This window comes from Schistocerca piceifrons, chromosome X (genome assembly GCF_021461385.2).
Source record: "Schistocerca piceifrons isolate TAMUIC-IGC-003096 chromosome X, iqSchPice1.1, whole genome shotgun sequence".
Lineage (NCBI taxonomy): Eukaryota > Metazoa > Arthropoda > Insecta > Orthoptera > Acrididae > Schistocerca > Schistocerca piceifrons.
Window position 1 is genome coordinate 100,981,461 of NC_060149.1, and position 19,453 is coordinate 101,000,913.

The 19,453-nt window shown below is 36.3% G+C and overlaps 1 protein-coding gene across 3 annotated transcripts in view; it reads right to left on the bottom strand.

The window, feature by feature from the left end:
* LOC124722634 (talin-1) overlaps positions 1-19,453 on the bottom strand; it is a 284,201-nt gene that overhangs the window by 74,446 nt on the left and 190,302 nt on the right. For all 3 annotated transcript variants that reach the window (XM_047247780.1, XM_047247781.1, XM_047247782.1), the window contains exons 18-28: positions 18,576-18,741; positions 18,106-18,336; positions 16,251-16,478; positions 15,355-15,609; positions 14,704-14,903; positions 13,611-13,743; positions 12,706-12,830; positions 11,183-11,351; positions 9,927-10,066; positions 7,854-8,044; positions 4,376-4,635 (exon numbers count right to left, since the gene is read on the bottom strand). In XM_047247780.1, the coding sequence (XP_047103736.1) occupies positions 4,376-4,635; positions 7,854-8,044; positions 9,927-10,066; positions 11,183-11,351; positions 12,706-12,830; positions 13,611-13,743; positions 14,704-14,903; positions 15,355-15,609; positions 16,251-16,478; positions 18,106-18,336; positions 18,576-18,741 (2,098 nt within the window). The remainder of the gene's footprint in view (positions 1-4,375; positions 4,636-7,853; positions 8,045-9,926; positions 10,067-11,182; positions 11,352-12,705; positions 12,831-13,610; positions 13,744-14,703; positions 14,904-15,354; positions 15,610-16,250; positions 16,479-18,105; positions 18,337-18,575; positions 18,742-19,453) is intronic.

Sequence of the window (19,453 nt, forward strand, 5' to 3'; positions counted from 1 at the left end):
ACAAAATGAATGCTTAAGTATGTGCAATGATAGCAACACAAGTATGTACATAACATGCAAAAACTTTGTAACAAAGCCAATTTCATTTCATATAAAAGACATTAATAATAAATTTTGCTACAGTAAAAACTGCTGTGTCTTCTGAACAAGACACTGCCAGGGAAAAAGCACCAATGGTGCAAAGATGTGAGCTGGTTCCAGTCTCATAGAGATTCGTCACTTGCGCAAGTTCCACCAGTGCTATGGGTGGTGCTGAGGATGAAGATATCAACTTCGCCTCGGCCAATTGCCGGCCGAACACAATCTGCCAATGATCAGACAACAATGGACAGAAGCCTACTCGGAAGATAGAAGAGCAGCTCTCATGTACTTGGTTATAGATCATCGTCCAGGCCTGACTTAGGCGGGAAATGTCGTTTAATGAACTCTTAGAAGTGAAGAGGCAGTTGTGGTATACTGCATTTGCTACATATCGTGAAGCTTATCTATGATTGTTTGCAGTTAGCCATTGAGGCCTTTTTTGTGCTATACTACATGCAGTATTGCAGATTTCATTATTCAACTAGTCACAAAGATAAGTAAACCTTGTAACTCATTTGTGTGACTTTGTTACTAATTTGTTAGGGTGTTGTAGAACCTTCGTTCTCCTATCCTGTTACCTGACCCTGAGGCATAGCTGTGGAATAGGGGCAGTGAGAAATTGTCTTACCAGTGTACTGCACCATAGGCCATTTCACGAACTCACCAATTCGGCCTACTGTACCAACAGTGGCAACTTGGCCTCCACAGCAGTAGCAATGAGGCCTTTACAAAACTGGCGATGAGGCTTTTTTTTTTTTTTTTTTTTTTAATAATAAAAGAGAGAGAAAGAGAGAGAGAGAGAGAGAGAGAGAGAGACACTCATGCTCTCATACTGATAATAGCTTGTCCAGCAGACAAACTCCAGACTGTATATCAAATTTTTGTAGCTTCTAGTTTTTCATTGAGTGAGGATATGAGACAAGGAAAACAAAAGTGTGTCTACAGACTATGTAGAATAAATTACTTTTTTTTCATCAATGACCACAAAACTTTTGGTCTGTAGACTACAGGTTTCAGTCAGCAATGACCATCTTTGGATATGCAGCAAAACATGGGAAATGAAATACAACTAGTTGAAAGACTACATTTTAAAACAATAAAATATGCCATAACGAAATAGCATGAATTCTGGTATAACATACAGAACTTTTAATGGTAAACATCCTAATAACATCCATAAACAGAGCTCTGTTCATGCATGACATTAGTATGCTTGCATTTAATAGTCCTGTATTTTATACTGGAATTCATGGCATGCTCTACATATGAGACATGGCCATTATTTAAGTAATTCTAGATGTAATGTTGTGGCCTAAACTGTTTTAATCTTAACCTGTGAAGATGATTTGTGAGTGAAACTAGTTGATATTTGAGTTTTAAATAAAAAAGTAGCTGATGCTCAAACATGCATTTTATATATTAGTTGTATTTCGTTTCCTGTTTTACTGCAGATGACCGAATCTGGTGGTCTAAGGACCAAAAGTTTTGTGATCATTGATGGAAATAAAAGGAATGAATGGCTGTTTTAATCCACAACGTCATGACACAGCTTGTGAAGATATCTATGTGCTCGGGAGTAAAGGACACAAAGGAAGAGGGGTGGTGGTGGTGGTGGTGGTGGTGGTGGTGGTCCCATTAAGATAAAATAAAAATCCAGAACAGCAGGCAAGAAATGTTTCCAAAATCTGATGGCAGCAGAAAGAATCCAATGCTTCATCTAGGAGAGACACCTGCAAAAGTAAGTGTTATGCGAAGTTTACAGATGCAGAAAGGCATTTTTGCACTTCGTGTAGTAGGCATCAAAATACAGGTCATTGTGGAGCTTATTATCCAATAATAGTTTACTATCTCATAAAAACCACTTGTGTAACTGGAACTGGGAACTGCCTGGGAAATAGAAACCTTCCATCAGCCACCATGTCAAGCAGCAGTTGGCACCGGCAGGAGATACAGCATAAATAGTTCTGACTTTTACCCATTTACCGGTTCAGATCTGTTGTCAAGAAACTTAACCACTCAATGTTTGTAAACACTACTTGATGTCCAGCACCATTTTACATAAATTACATCAGTTCTTTTCTTCAATTTATTCATAAAGCATAAATCACAGGAAAATTATAAATATGTTAACGCAAAATTGGGTGTGAGTTAACATTGAGAACATAAGACATTTGATGGGTGCGATAAAAAATGTTGTAAATGGTGGGAAAATGTTGATTCCACAAACATAAACATGAGGGTTATACTGTAACTATGTATTTATTTATTTACTTTTTTTTTTCAAATTAGTGTGTTGGTGACAGATAGAAGTTGGTTTATTTTGGAACTTGCTAGTAGATAACTCATCATCTGGACCAATGCAACAAGCAGCTATCTCCTTTTTTTTCATAAAAAGAAACCAATTTTGAAAAGAAAAGTAGAACAAACCAGAAAGTACTGACCTTCTTGAACTAATTTAGCATATCAGATGTGAATTATTTCAAACAAGTGTACAGCGAAGCCTTAAACTGTGACAAATTTTCAGACATATTTTATTAACTAACAGCTATATTAATTTATCTAGTTGTAGTACTAAGATGGTGGTATGGTAACTTCGTTACTTGCATTAATACTTTGGCAACCAAGCCCAAGCATAGCTCATAGGTCACAACATTGTGTTCAAAGGATCGTGCCCGAGTATATCTAGGGCTGCAATTTTCACGATGCACGAGCCAATATCACTCAAAAACTGGACTGGTTTCATATGAGAACAATGTATGGACCTGCCCCTTGACAGGCGCTGTCTTCTGTTGCCAATTTCTAAAATTACTTCAAAAGAAGCAGTAGCAAATGTATGAGCTGCTGTTGCTACTGACTAAGTCATTATGTTCTCACATTTTCATTGAGTTTTGTGGATGCACACATCAGGTTTTGCAGTTTTCTGTAATACTGCTATAATCATGTCACATTTGTTGAGTAAGCAAGAAATTTTGGAAGCTCAAGAGGAGGAATTCAATGATTCTGGATCTGAGGAAGAAATATCTGAATCAGAACAGTCTGAAGAAAATTCATATTCAGGTAAGCTACAGTTTATCAGCACTAGTATTGTGGGTACACATACTGCTGCTGTAATTACAATTTAGTTCTATTTTATTTGTCTTAATTTTGTCTTTTCGTGTAGTTGAATCTCATGATGAAGCAGTATCCAAAACAGGTTTACAAGATTTGTTTGGAGGAGATGAAAGAATTTGTGGTATCAACTTTCGATACCACACTTGCTAAGGGTTGCAGTTATCGACCGTGGGCCATATTAGTATCGTTGGACCCGCAAGTCGTGACCAGTGCCGTTAGTGCTGCTCTGTGGCTTGTATCAAGTTTCCCGAGTTCTCATCCACTCTTGATCGAAACGTCAAGTAGTAAAGTAGTATAGCCTTCAGCTGATAGAAAGCAACCTCTAACAAGGCGCTTAGTAACATATGGCCTAAATGAGGCCTCAATAGCTATCTTTTTATAATTATATGTATGCAGCCAAGAAGAATCCTGTACAACCAGTTAAGTACAATATATATTATTTTTTACCAACAACTTCTAATTATTTTAGTCATTGCAGATCCAGACCATGCAGCCAGCACCTTATCAGCATTACAGACAAAACTGCTGTAATTTGTGTGTTTCTATTTAGCATTGGCCACAAGTCAACATTGGCGACAACTCGTTCATCGTTGTCATAACAGAACTTACTGCCGGAACTAGCAGGAAAGAAACAAGCTGGTATTGACCTGATTGCAATGCTAGAATAATTTAAACTTTTCTGCACAAAAGCCAGATATGTGTGAAACTTCTCAAGTACTCACCTCTCAGTTTTTTCTTGGAAGGCTAACCATCAAAGAACTAAAATAAATATGAAAAATAAATGCTGAAGCTTGATCTTTTCAGTCTGTATTACCATTTAAGACATATCAAACACAAATGTGATAGTAACATTTTAAATAATGGCATAAAGAGCTGGATTTCTGGGCCTGAAACATTTTAAAGTGGCTGGACCTCACAATGTCAACCATGTTTGTGAAGACAACTACTTGAGGGGAAATGGGAATAAGTTGCTAAAATCAGTGCAGTAAACCTCATATCAACAACATAAAGTTATGCGATCTGCTAGAGCTGCGGTGTTTTCTCGTCGACAGAATCTATCCTGTCTAGCCTTAAAGAGCAGTGAACATTCTACCATCCCAACTGACCAGTAACCTAAGAACTAATATTGCAAAATACAAAGCTGCTAGACACTGCACAGAGCAATGTGAAAGTATGGACTTACCTGCTGCTGGTTGGTAGCAGGGTTGGTGAGAGAAGCACATGCTGACTGTATAGCTTGTGCTGCTCGAGCAAATTGTGCCTGATCCACAAGACCAGGTCGCCCTGCCACACTTGATGGATCTGAGACTCCAACCAAATATGCTGCTTGTGCTGCTGCTTCTACCAGGCCACAAATCGAGCTTGACACACTCTTTACTGACTCACCAAATTGCTCGTGCTGAGACTCCTTTGCATGATTTGCTATTCCTGTCATTCCATCCCCTTCATGGAAAAAAGGTTCTCATTTAACATCAACAATATGTACATATATACAACAGAGATTGTATAGTTACACCAGTAAGATTCAGTCTATCTCTTCGAAAATTTTTAATCACGGACGGCCATTGGTAACGAAAAGAACACTAAAAGTTCATTAAAAAAGGTGTTAGCCATAGGTTTCAGGAAATAACCAAAAATGTACTAAAATTGATGTAATGCAGTTTTGGTTTAGGAGACTACTCAAGTCATTTATCTTAAGATTTCAAGAGAGTTTTCTCAACTGATAAATCTAAAAGGCATCCGTGAAGCCACAACAAAATTCAGTTCCACTATCTGCATCATATATCGCACTTATTCAAATCCCGAAAATTGCATGTCTGGATTAACTTCACATTGTCAGATCACTTGAGATAGGGCATAGATGAGATAAATAAAACCTGATGGCAGAAACTATCCTGATAGCCCCATAATGTGACTTAGAAAGAATTTATAAATATACAAAATCAAATGCATAAAACAAGATGACCATATCAGGATTTCGTCCTAATTACAGTTTCCACTTTGGGACTTAAGATAAATTAATTAGATCAGATGAGATGTACTTTTCGTTCCAACAGATTCATAGTGAGGGGATCCTCAAGAATGCCCAACACACCATAAAAACAAAAACGCACTATAAATACTTTCAAAGAAAAACAAATTTGCTAAATGAAATGGTCCTCACAGATGTAAAAAGAAAAATCTTACACATTTTTTTCATTCAAAACATTACAAATAAATTTTCATGAAAAAAGTGCCCCATCATTCAATATGAGGTTGTCATATAATTTTCAGGCTATTGTAGCTATGCATCATCAAACAGAACTATCATTTTACAACACTTATTTACAGTGACTGCATTACTGCACTGAATGTATACAGAAGTCAGGTTGTACTGATAATCGCATTATTTGATATTAATAGTAACATTTACACATCAGTTGTTTCTTCTAAGAAAGTCATCAGTAGCGTAGGAGGAGTTGGTACCTGAATAATGGGAATCTTTCTCGATTAAAGTAACCGATTTCAAATCTTTTCTGGTTTCTAGTATTGATTCCATGAACTGGGCTGTTGATGTGAAAAATAGGCATACTTTTAATGATGGATTTCATTAAGGAACAAATACATTGGGAAGCAGTCATTTCTATCCCTAGTTCCCTTAACAGACCTCTGCAGTTTGTTCTCGCGTTCACACCACACATAATTCTTATTACATATTTTTGGACCCAGAAAACTTTAGCTAGGCTTTTTGAGTTACCCCAAAAAATAATGCCATACAGTCAGATGGAATGAAAATAAGCATAGTATGAAGGTTTTTTTTTTTTTTTTCACGTCTGATAGCATTTGAATTCCAAATAGAGATTCGTTTAGGCCAGGGCTTCCCAACCTGTGGTCCGCAGACCCCTTAGGGGTCCGCCGGCTCTTTCTAGGGGGTCCGCGGCCACCTTTCACCAAATCGTGTAAAATAAAGAGTAAAATTATTGAATAAAAATGTGTTCATCAAATTCATCACCTTTTTTTCGTGTGAAAAACATGTACTTTTACTTCAGGTCGTATCCCCAAGCAGCCTTTGCGGTTCCTAAGTGGGAACGTATACACAGTTTAGTGCCGGAGAATGCAGCTCCTGTGATCAACTGTTAGCAACAATACGGGGGCCGTTTGTGCGCCGGCTCTCAGCGCTAGATGCACTGTAACGTTTTACGCATGCGCGGAGCGAGCTTTGTCGACCAATCACAGCGCTCGCTGGCACGTATGCGGCCCCAGGCATCATTAAATGTTAAACTTGCCTTGTCAGTGCAATGCCTATTTCATAAATCGATTTTTGACCAGTTTATTTCTTCTAACATGGATCGGTGGCTGAAGTCAGGATCATTGAAGAAGGGTACAGTTTCTCCATCACCTTCACAACAAGGGAAGTTTCCAGTTGAAATGAATGAGGAGGGAGGACGACCAAAGGAAGACTTTACATACATTTGAACATCTTTCTTCGGATTTCACGAAAAACCACACACACACACACACACACACACACACACACACACACACACACACACACACACACGACTGTTATGAAATATGGATGCTCCTTACACAACAGTAGCCAAATAGTGGAAGTGAACAGACCATAAGCGGCAGCTTGTCAACAGTGAACAGTTTGGACGTGACGATTGCTCTTGGAGGAAGACAGCTCCATCGTGTGAAATTTCAATTACCAAGTAACTTTAATCAGGCTATAGTGTGTTGAACAAAGTGAGTAAATCAACTAGTAAGTGTCAGGATACAGTGGGAATTCAAATTTGATCGTTAATTTCAAGTTGTTTTCATTCATCTCTAAACCAAAAACTATTGATACTTCGGCGGGGGGTGGGGGGGTCATTGGGAACATGGCACCTGCATTAAGAAGCTTTCAGTTCCCATGGGTTTCGCTCTGAAATTTGAAGTTATTGTGCTCTTGACTGACTAGGGGTCCGCCATGGATTTTCGACTGAAGAGGGGGTCTGCCAGCTGAAAAGGTTGGGAAGCCCTAGTTTAGGCACTTCACACTTCAGCAGTTCTGTGGTATGCTCCTCCCAACTGAATTTATTACCAAGCTGTAACCCCAAGAATTTCTTCTATCTGTCTGTCATTACATTTTAGGCATATTCTCAGTGGGAAACCTCTTGTAAATTCTAAACTGCATGCAGTGTGCTTTTACAAAGTTTTATGACAAAAAATTGGCTAGGAACCATTTCTTAATCTCCATCAAAATTTCATTAATCAATCTTTCTAAGATTATACTTGATTTGCTATTTGTGTCATCTGCATACAAAACAAACTTGGCATCGGGTAATGTTACAAACAAAAGGTCATTAGTACACACAAGAAAAAGTATGGGCCCTAAGATGGAACCTTGAGGGATACCACATACATGTTCCCCGTTGGATGATGCCTTATAGCGTAACATACATCTATTTCCTAATAACATCCTTTGTTTCCTGTCAGAGAACAAAATTTTGAACCATTTGGTGGTATTTACTGCTGCACCACAATATTCTAATTTCCTGCAACAATTTTGCAATCAATGTAACATGTATCATGTTACCGGCACTTAGTCACATTTTCCTTTAGTTAACATAATACAACAGTACCACATAATAATGTTAACTGTATAAATAATGGAAACTGAATAATCATAAATATACCTAGACTCTTTGATTTCTCCATCACAGTATCCAAGCACTCAAAGTAAGTAGAATCATTAACTGGTTCACTTGGGTTATCCAAAAGAGGACGCATCGACTGTATGTTTCGAATTGCATTATCACACTCCTTCTGCCCTGGTGCAGCTGATGTACAGACATCAATTAGGTAATTAATGCTGTCAGTCACTCCTCTGTAAACAGGTAAACAGATTTAATTTGCACAGTTCTGTTAAAATTAAGTAATATATTTATTTAGTTGCTGTGTTAGGAACACAACATTACTTGAAGCTAACAAGCAATGTGCAATAACGATACCATTGTTGCTCTGTGTGTGATAAGATGGTTAATAAAGCAACACTTTCAAAAACTCTTGATGCAGAAAATAATGACCTGGATTGCATCTGCTGCAGACATGCACGTATCTGGCAGCCAGTTTGTTACAAATGTTTTACTTTTTTTGAAGAATGTTAACAACTTTAATGGCACCTACTGAAATTTTATGATAGATAACATACAGTAGCAGAGAAATATACGCACTATTATCCACCTCATAGCTAATATCTAGAACAACAACCATGCGTGAAAAAAACACACACACACACACACACACACACACACACACACACACACACAGAGAGAGAGAGAGAGAGAGAGAGAGAGAGAGAGAGAGAGAGAATATCCTTTCATTTTTTCTCTACACCCATTTTTCGTCATCATTTCACCTTCACAGTACGCTGTTATCTACTTTATAGGCACATCACTCAATTTTGACATTTCAATGGGCCAAAACTAGTTCTGGATTTGTCAATGTATGAATGACATGAAGTAAGGGAACCACGAAGTGTAAAATTAAAAGATTAATCCATTCACACTCTTGGATTGCAAGAGCAATGAAAGAACCATCAAAGCGTATCATGTAGAGTTGTATACTATATACACTGACACCACATATCATGCAACTCCATGTCAGGCCAGCATGGTGATATCAAATGCATACTGCTGCTGCTGCTAATCATGAAGCTGCTTTACATGATCACTCAAATTTTTAAAGCTGAAAGGTGTTTTGATGGAAAAAAAACTTCTTGTCAAACATCATGTCCTTGTTTTTGCAACTTCACTGCAGGTGAGCCTCTTCATGAAATCAGATTCAGCTGTTGACAACTTGTGCCTAATAAGTAATATCAGTAGTTGGTTAAGGTCAATGAATAATTCCAGATGGTTGTACAGTAAAGGTATATATCATTCATGTTATGTTAATGTGAGTTTCCCTTTCACACTAGCAGGTGAACAGTGATTCTATGTCCACATTACTGAACTGGTAGCTTGTTTAATGTGTGTGGCTATCTGGCAGTAAGATAACTTAACTAATCCCACACCACAAAAATTCCACATTGGAGTTCACTGTAATGTAGTCTCTTAAGAAGAGCATTGTTTGACTTCAAGTGTACACTTGTTACCTTCAAGGAATTGACCTTCCGTGGATTGCTATTTACACTTAAGCTCAAGCAGTTCCTCAGAGATCACTCTTGCACAAATGTGCACGTAGAAATGGTCTATGTACTACCCTCAAAGCACCCCAGCATCATATATGTCATTCCTGTGTTTGACACTTAAAATATGACTCCCTCCAGATGGTGAAATTTTTACAAACAGCAGGTTACAATTTGAATGATTGTGCTGGATGGTGAGACACAGTTATTTAACTGATAAACCCACAACCAATTTCAATTAAATGTTGTTAATACTTTTGGATTAAAGGAGACCAAGTGTTTCACTCTAGCTTGTCAAAGGATAACTGTGAAAGCTAGCAAGTTTTCTTTATTTTGTGAGTGGCTATCGGTAACTCAATGCTTCTGCTTTTCGGTGTATGGTCTCTTTTAATCAAAAAGTATTTTCATTCTACAAGAACTTTCCTACAGCATCAATTAAATATTGCAAAGTAATGTCTTCAATGTTTTACAGGTACAGACAGAAAGGATACCATGTTTCACAGCAAAGTTATTTTAAAATAAACCAGAAGACTAACAATAAATAAAATAGTTGCTAGGCAGATTAATAGTTTTTTGTACATACCTCGCAGCTGCAGTCAACTGATTTTTAGCATTGGGTGCAGTTGGATCAGCTGCTACTGTTTTTGCTGTGACAAGGAGTTTTGAAGATGACATGGACACATTTTTCAGTGACACCACCATCTGACCTTGTACTTCCTTATCCTAAAAAGTAAGTAAAATATATTTTTCACCTCAAACCTAACCAGAGCATAGTTCAATGAAATATTTCTAACAATTCCAAAAGCTGTGATTCACTCTAAATTTGTCAAAGCATTTTCTCACATTTACAGGTAATCATTTCACAAAATTTTATTACACAAATGAAAATCAATACATAATCTTTTCATTTGCAATTTTATCAAATGCTTGAACCTAATGACATTCTCTGCAATTCAGGCCAAACAATTTTCCTTAATTATGTTTTAGTATTTAAATCTCTACCAGGCTATAAGCTTTCATTTTTACGACACTAACAGTATCACTATTGTTATTATGTGTTTCTATTTGTCTGATGGTGGCACTGTTGATTCAATACAAAGTAATTCTCATTTTACAAACTGGTAGTATAAAAAGCAAATGGATATTTGTTTCTATTTCTAAATTAGTGGTTGGTTTGCTATCAGTGGCAGTATCACTACAAATGAAGTAATAGCTCAGTCCATATAAGGAATGGTTCAACATTACAATACCCATGTTTGTCATGTTTTGTCATTAAAGACTGACAATACTGGAGGTACCACCCACTAAGCCAATGACACCCATTTTCTGAGATTCCAAAAGAGCCATAAGGATTGACTAATTGCCAAATGTTAGTACTATTCTTACCCCCACAGTTTGGCAATACTAATTGAAACCACATATTTTCACAGGATAAGTACCGTTTCATAGACATTGCACTCGCTTATTCTATCATTTTATCTATTTTTAAAACAGCACACTGACAGTCATACATCTTACTCCCCCCCCACACACACACACACATTTTTAAAGTCTAATACAATGGAATATTATCTTTTATGGGCAGTGAAATGTTGACAATGCCATCTTCATATCACAATGTAATTTTCAAGATTAAAATGTGTATGTTATGTAAAATAATGTCAATCAACATGAAAGATGAGGAAAGAGGCTAATTCTGTTACACTATCCACAATGCCCACCACAGTCCCCTAGTGTTTTAAAAATTCACTGAACATATTTCTTTTCAAATTAGTTTCGTCCCCTGGTGTTTTAAAAATTCACTGAATATATTTCTTTTCAAATTAGTTTCTTTCTTACCTTTGTTTGGCCAGCCATTTCCATGCTCACACCAATCAAGTCACCAAACGCTGACCCAAATTGCCGAGATGAAGCAGCAAGCTGTGCTGGACTATGAACTGACTGAACCACCTCTGCTGAAGCATCATTCAGATTTGCTGCTGCCGAATTTAGTTCTTGTTGCAGTTGCCTGTGTATCAAAGAAGTAATTCAATCAAGTGATGTGCATACCAAGATGAAACATGCGAAGAAACATAGTAATTTACTCACTTCAAAATCAAAGTTTATTTTCTAGTATAACAACTTCAATTGAATATACTTTAATAATATTAACTACAGACATTTATTTCGTCATCTATATAACTTTTAATGCAATAGGAATAATTATATACAGAATTTGTGAATTCCTAATAAAACCAACCAGCTCACCAACATTTATGCAAAAAGATCTTGTGTAACTGCAAGAGACTATGTACATAAAATATATTTAACCAATACTGTACGATTTTTACAAAATTCGAGAGAATGGAAGAAACATTAATTCATCCAAGTTAACGGGCAGTTTAGTTGTTGTTATTTCAATGATAGTCAGTCACTATTCCCCGAGGTTTATAACCATCCATGTTAATCGCTAATAGTCATTTTAACTAACACAGTCATTTAACATGACTAAAAAAGACCTATGTTTATAATAACCTTGTATGACCATTACAATATATATTTACATATTAAGCAATTTTTTTGATCACACAAAAAATGTGTATCAAGTTTTAAAGTCTATAACATTAAGTCTATAAACGTAACTGATTCCAGTAGTAGTTTTGGAATGTGTAAGAAATCAGTGCTTCAGTGAACCTGAAAGTGTTTTTGCTATGCATATAAAAGTGTAAAAAGAACCTAATAGTTACAAAACAGAAGTATGTGCACTGTACTATTAATAAATTGCAAATAAATAATTCGAGGAAAAGTGGTACCTAAATGACGCGTTATTGTGTACAGGGCAGTTGCAGTGTTAAAACTGTAGTCAATTAAAATATTATACTGACAAAGATTTAAATGTATTACACCAACTGAAGATGAATGAAAGCCCAAAACAAATCTTGACATAAACACAGATACACAAAAAGTAGCTGGTTGTTTGTTGTATTCCTTCATGTAAAAGAACAGAAGAAAAACCTGTACCTACTTATCAATGAGACCTGCATTTATACGCATTATAAATCAAGTTGTCCCACAACACTTTTCTGTCTGTCATTGAAGACTATTCTCAGTAACGACTGTAGGGAACTTGATATGGTTTTCACTAATAGACTGATTTATGAGGAAGGTTTGCCTATATAAGTATGACCGTTACACCAAACAAGTTGTCCTGCTGCAGATACTTAGTGCTACTTGTGTGAAACCAGGGCAGGTTGAGAGTATAGCATATTTTGATAGCTTTTACAATGTAATATTTAACATGTTTGAGAAACATAACAAATAGGAGAAGCAAAAAGAAATAATTCTAGTAGCTGCACACATAGGCAGTATTTATTTATTCTTACCCATAAGATTTATTTGTTACAGGAAACTCTCCTTTCTCCAGAATCATAGATGCATCTGTTATGGAATGGATGGCTTCGTCAACATCCTTTTGCCCAGGAAGACATCCAACACATTTACTCAACGACTGCAACAATTAAGAAATTGTATGTTTACATTGGGGAAAAGGTTATAATCAAAAGATTTTCTTGAATTTCATTATTATATAACTTTCTCTAAAACTCAGCACCTCTAGCAAGTTGTCACAGACAGACTGAATTGCAAGGTAGTCGAATGATACCTGAAGTGGTTACTTCAAATGGTGCCTGTGGAAGAACAAGTACCCCAATGCTCAAAAGTAAAGGAATGACTATTAAAGCTTAATGTTTGCTGACAATGGGGGTGATTGGAGATGGTACACAACCCTGAAATGGGGAAGAAAATAGCTTGTGAAAAAACCAATTTAGGGAACCTGTGGAAAATTGAAATCTGTATGACTGGACAGAAGTTTAAATCTTGATATTTTTGAGAGTATAGCACATTAACCACATGAGCAAAATTAGTAAGAGTCTATGGCAAATTTTTGGTATTCTGTTCTTGCAAAACTTTTAGTAAATTTTCTGTTGACTAAACTTTCTATACATTCAGAAGAACCTTGAAACATTATTTAAAATGGGCAGTAACTGAGCTGCTGATTTACCAACCAGAAAAAAGTTACTGCTGGACTATGCAGTTTAAGAAATTATTAAGAAGCTGCTTTTAATTATACTTTAAAACTTACAGATAAGATAGTTTTACCAATCACCAGTTCTATATAAATTACCAAAACAGGGAATATTATACTACAAATCAAACTGTCCCCCAATAAGTAAACACTTCACAATATACTTTAAGTTCGTCATTACAAATTATACACACAGTGTAATACCTGAGAAACTTCTTTGACAACTCTACTGAGCTTCTGTGTATTATCCGGTTGATCTAAATTCTTCAGCACATATCTTGCCTGTTCAATTAGTTCAAGTGAGTGATCCATTACTTCCTCGGCATTATCAATTATTCTGAAAATAAAAGTGATGTTAAAATTCTGAAAACTGTATCACATTATTCTCAAACATAACCTTCATTTGAATAAACTGTTACATGAGTAGTTACTCTGAAGTTGTGGCAACTACAAGACAAAGCATAAAGTGATGACAACATTACATAATTAGGAATTTCAAGTAATGAACTACAATGTATGCTTCAATTAATTTTAAGTTTATGCTTTAAACTACGCTAATATTTACATTTCTTAAACTAAGGTTGTTTAGTTAGCTGTTACAATACCAAATGCTGTAATGTCAGATGCATCAAATACTTATTTTCATTAGCAATATCAACCTATCTTCTTCTCAGTATTTCCTTTTGACAGATAAAAATGTGTGTTTTTAATGACATACAGGTGGCAATGTTGTTATTGTGATAGAAAAGAAGAAATGAGTTCCGTGAATAAATGCTGCTCTGAGTTCTTGTCACATCAAGATCCAATGATATTTCATGAAATTTTTACCCCTAACAACCCTCAATAGGAATAATATGCAAATAATAAAAAAAGAGCTAGTCATTCCCTTTATATCCTCAAGAACATAGTAGTGATGGCACATATAAGACCTCACTTTTTCTACAATACAGAAAACCCAAAGATAAATTTCCAGTTACTAGTTTGGATGGCATACAAAGTTGATCACTAAAAAGAGAGAATTCAGATCACTGTGAGATATGACTCAAGTCACAATGTCCCACTGATATGCCAATTTAGACATTTAACTCAGAAAAGTAATTACCTCTGTTCTTTACAAAAAACAGAATCCAGCACTAAAACACAAAGATGTGGCACAAAACAACAACCTAAACAAAAATGGCTAAACTGGGTTGTTGTAAACTGTAGCATCTGACTTGGGATTATGCTATTCACACTGATTACAATAAGTTCTGGTATTGACACAAATTATATAAAAATGTATATGATAAAGACATACTTTGCTTTGGTTTCTTTGTTTGAGGTAGTTGCAGCAACACCTCGCACAGCCACAGTAAGGTCTCTCAGAGAATTGGATGTGTTTCGGGCTGCTATACCAGTATAATTTTCATTGCCTTGCACGGCTGCAGTGACAAGCTGTGACATATTTGCTGCAACACTTTTTGATGTTGCACCCAGATGAAGGCTCGCAGATTCAGCCTATGAATAAATGGTGTATCTCAGTATCACGTATTGTAAAAACGACATTACTGTAAACTACAATACACAACTGTAACACATAAGTCATGTGCAGATTCACTGGTAACCTATAACAACAGCTAAGGGATCACAAACAGAAAGTATCACTATATCAGACTATGGAACAACAATCACTTCAGCATTTACATTAAATAAGTAGATACTTAATCTCCACCTTTTGACTAATCTTGTGGTACTGGAAAGGGGAGATAAAAAAGATGAGAAGATCACTTAGGAGGAGCGTAATGACCTATTTACAAGCAAGCTTAAAAAATATAATATTTTCAACTATTTTTAAAGTGGTTCTGGATGTGTTATCAGTACACTTTAATCAATTCTTGATACTACAGCCACAGATTGTACATAAATGCTTATGCACTTTCGTATACTGTACTTCACATGGGAAGCTCACCGTTTCTCCTGGTAAAGGGCGAAGTTCAGTTGCTCTCTGGAAAGCCTGAAGTTCCATTTTAAGGTTACGAATGACCTCTGCAGCTGATTCCAGTTCAAGAACTCCACAAGCCTCACGTGCACGACCTACAGCAGAGCGGAGATCAGCCAGTGCTGCACCAAGCTGATTAGATGCTGTTGATAACTGCCTTGCACTTGCTTGGTCTGTTACTGTTGGTAATACTGTTCTTGCACTCTGCACTGCACGTGCACCTGGCTGTGAAAACATAACATCTGTGTTGTAAGTTATTTTAATCCTAGTTTGTGTGTGTCCAGTTCTAAAGAAACTTATATGACACCAATTTTTAAGATACTCTTAAGGCAACTTAATTATCTTGTAACTAAGTTAATGTTACACATATCGCACAATTTCACACTAAACAGATAAAGTTACCATTGAACAGACACAAAAATTAAAGAGAGACTCTGCAGAACTATGAACATAAATGAGAACCATGATTGTACATTGTTAGCTCCAAATTGCTGGATTTCAACTAAAAATACAAATTACAAAAAATTTACACCAGTAATATTTTGTGCATGAAGTGAAATGGTGCTGCAAAACAGTTGGCAGTAATTTTACGTGGAGTTTTTATTATTCTGTTTCTTTGGGAATAATGTTCAAGCACCAAGAACTCATTGCTTGCAATTTTAATTTATAACTTTTGCATGTATCTCCTTCTTATTTGGTAATTGCTAGATAATGTGATCTTTTTGATGCCAATACTCCACAAACAATATGTACATTTTCCTCCCCGTGATTTTTATATTTCTGCACAAACCATGTTTTTCCTCTTTCTTCTTCTTATGATGCTGTCCTAACAAAATTTGTTCTATATAGTAATTTTAATAGCTTACTTGAAGAAACTGTTCTGATGCATCAATGAGGTTAAGTTGAGCAGTTGGATTATCAGGATTTGACAGGGTTCCCTTGACACCCTCAACAAGAGCTGGGATATGGTCAGCCATAGCCTTGCAATCCATCATAAGTTCCTCTTGAGCAGGCTTACTAGTGTTGTGGTAGGATGCTCCCTGAGCAGCAGCTATACATTGTGTTGCAGTACTTGCTGCTTGCTTTGCTGCTGCCTGTTAACATGGGAACATATTCTATATGTTAAATGCAAAAGAAAGAATATCTGAGACTCAAAACATATGGGATGGTGACACTGTTAGACAGAAATAACTGACAGTCATTTATATACTCTAAACAACAAATGCTGTGCTGCCGCTATCAAGACATCAATTATAATAAGCTTGACAATGTTCTTTGCTAATATTTACAAATACATGTCAGTAAATAAGACTGAAGAAAGGTTAGTCTTTAACATATGAAAATAGTAGAATTTCTGTGACATTTAAAAGTACCTGTTTACTACCTTGCAGCAACAGTTAAAGATAGCTAGGAGATTGGCACAGCTTGTAAGCACTAGTATAACATATTCTGATTTGTAAAAAATCACATATTGTTTAAACTGTGCATGATTTGATACAATGTCCAGTGTTCTAGATTAAGTTACAAACCCGAAATCTGTTCAAATATTATACTAGCCTTTCACCTACAGTTAATTATATTTTCTGAAACTTTTGTTGATTCATGAATTTTTGTTGTAATATATTTTGGTTGTTACATAAACTTAGCAGTCAGGAGAAAACACATGAAATGGAGCAGCAGAAAAAATTCTGGTGACTGCATGTAAGTGATCAAGTGTTTCAGTCATCTTTAGCTGAAGTACTTCAAACAGCAGTAGTTTGTGGAGTGCATATTTTAGAATCTCTAGCACAAATTTGATCTTTAAACTAATAAAATTCCAAATCTGAAAAAATAAGGAAACAATAATGTTCTCAGGGAACATAATTACCTACACTTGCTACTCATTCCCTCTGTGTGAATACTTTAACAAAAATAGTCAGTACTATGATATATTTCACATGAGCAGCATAATATTACTGCAACTGCTCTCAAGCCCAGTCTTGTGTAAAAGTATGCAGTCCTCAATTTCATTGAAATTCTCATGAATATCTACAAAGATACTTGTTTTGTGGTATGTAATATTTAGAAGAGGTGTTAATGAAGTAGGCAGGCCATTACTAACATGAAATGCTGACATACATAAAGAAAATGAGAGGAATGAAAAATAGTCTTTCAAGTTAACGTTATTCGGAGCACAGGAAGTCAAAAACATTATTTCAGGTCCATATAAAAGTTCTCATTGTCATAATAATTGCAGTTTATGTTATATATTTAACTCTTCACAACTGAATATGTCATTTCTTTTTCAAATGCTGTCAGGCAAAGACAACCCAAATTAAACAAAAATGTACATTAAAATACTATTTACAGCTTTCTCTGCTAAGGAGTACAGAGACAAGCACTTGAAACTATCGTCCATGACCCTCTGCTTCCTTTCCAATCCTCTGCCCCTACTTCTTAAACATCTCTTTCTTTCCTGCTCCTGTTAAAAAACTTCTTGTCGGTTTCAGATGTTCATGCCTTCTCCTTGTTTATTGTTTATTGCACCTTATACTCCATTGGCACCTCTTCCTTCACTGCACTTGGCATTTTGCACTCAGTTTATTTACTTTCTACCATTTGGTTACACCTATTTAAATGTGAGTGGTAGTCTGCCCTCTCTCAGACACTGTCCTTTTTCCACCCAACGTGGACTAATCATTAACAAATTTATAATATTTTGTAACTGTAACTGCCACTAACCTCTAGGCGAGATACAATTTTTCGACGCAATGCAGGTGTGGCAGCAGCTGCTGTAGCAGTACGCAATTCTTCTGCAGCTCTGCGTAATTCATCCTGAGCACCAGCATCTTGGGGACTGGATGCACACAGTCTGGCAGCTTCAACCATCCGTGCAGTTGCATCAGCTAATGTTTTTGCTGCAGCCAACAATCGTCTTTGTAGTTCTGAATCTGGCTGCTTTTCCGCCTCTCCCTAGAACAGACAGAGTAATAAAAATATTGCATACTCCAAACTGAGGAAAGTAATATTCAACAATCATCTACCTATCTTAAAAGGTAAGGATTTTTTCACTTACTGAGAAGAGACTACAAAGATTGTTTACTAAACACTCTCATCTACTTTGTCAATATTATCAGTTCCTTGGTCATTTGTGCTGAGAATAATGAAAAATATTATACTAGCCACAAAGCAATTTAAATTTACTGTCATACCTTTATTGCTTGTATAAGGTGAGCAGTTGCTTGCCCCAATATTCTAGCCTGTCTCACCATCTCTCCAGCATCTCCAGATGATGCAAATAATTTATCTGTTGCCACCAGGATTGTTTCAACCGCTCCTTCCTGTACACTTTCATGGGCCTTCTCCCGGCTGCTAAGCCTGTGTAACATCCAATCAAAATATTCAGCAATATTTATGGATATGAATGAAATAAAATTTACACAATACATAATTAATTACATGTCAAAAGTTTTATCTAATTGTTTGAGAGATTCCAATATTCTTACTAGATCTAAAACACTGTCGTTATTTCTAAACAAACAGCTGTCTTCATTTTCCCAAACAAGCTTCCTTCTCCAATTCAGTGCTTTCCTGTAGGCCCAACAAGGAAAGTTGGCAGACATGAAAAAGCATTAAATGGGAGAACAAAATCCAAGAACTAACTGGATGCTGAGCCCCAAAGCTTTGGGATTTTAGTCAGACACACAGAGAGAGAGAGAGAGAGAGAGAGAGAGAGAGAGAGAGAGAGAGAGAGAGAGAGACTCACTCATCAGACCTGATATGAAGATCATTTGAGCAGACAGATCTTGCAGTTATCTAGTTCTCACCAAGATTTTATGGAGGTTTCACCTGGCTGTGAAGTGAACACTAGAACTGTTCCCCAATTTTCCTCCAAATAAATTTGCAGTTGTGACTATAATGCCCCCCCTCTCCCCCATGCTATTAACAATAAAGATGTAAAACAGAAAAAAATCAAAACCAAATGATTGGATGGGAATTCCTGTTACACTCTCAAACATCCACACTCCTCCATAAAATGAGTAAATGAAACGAATGGGAATGAAGACTAAGTGCACCCGAAATAGACCAT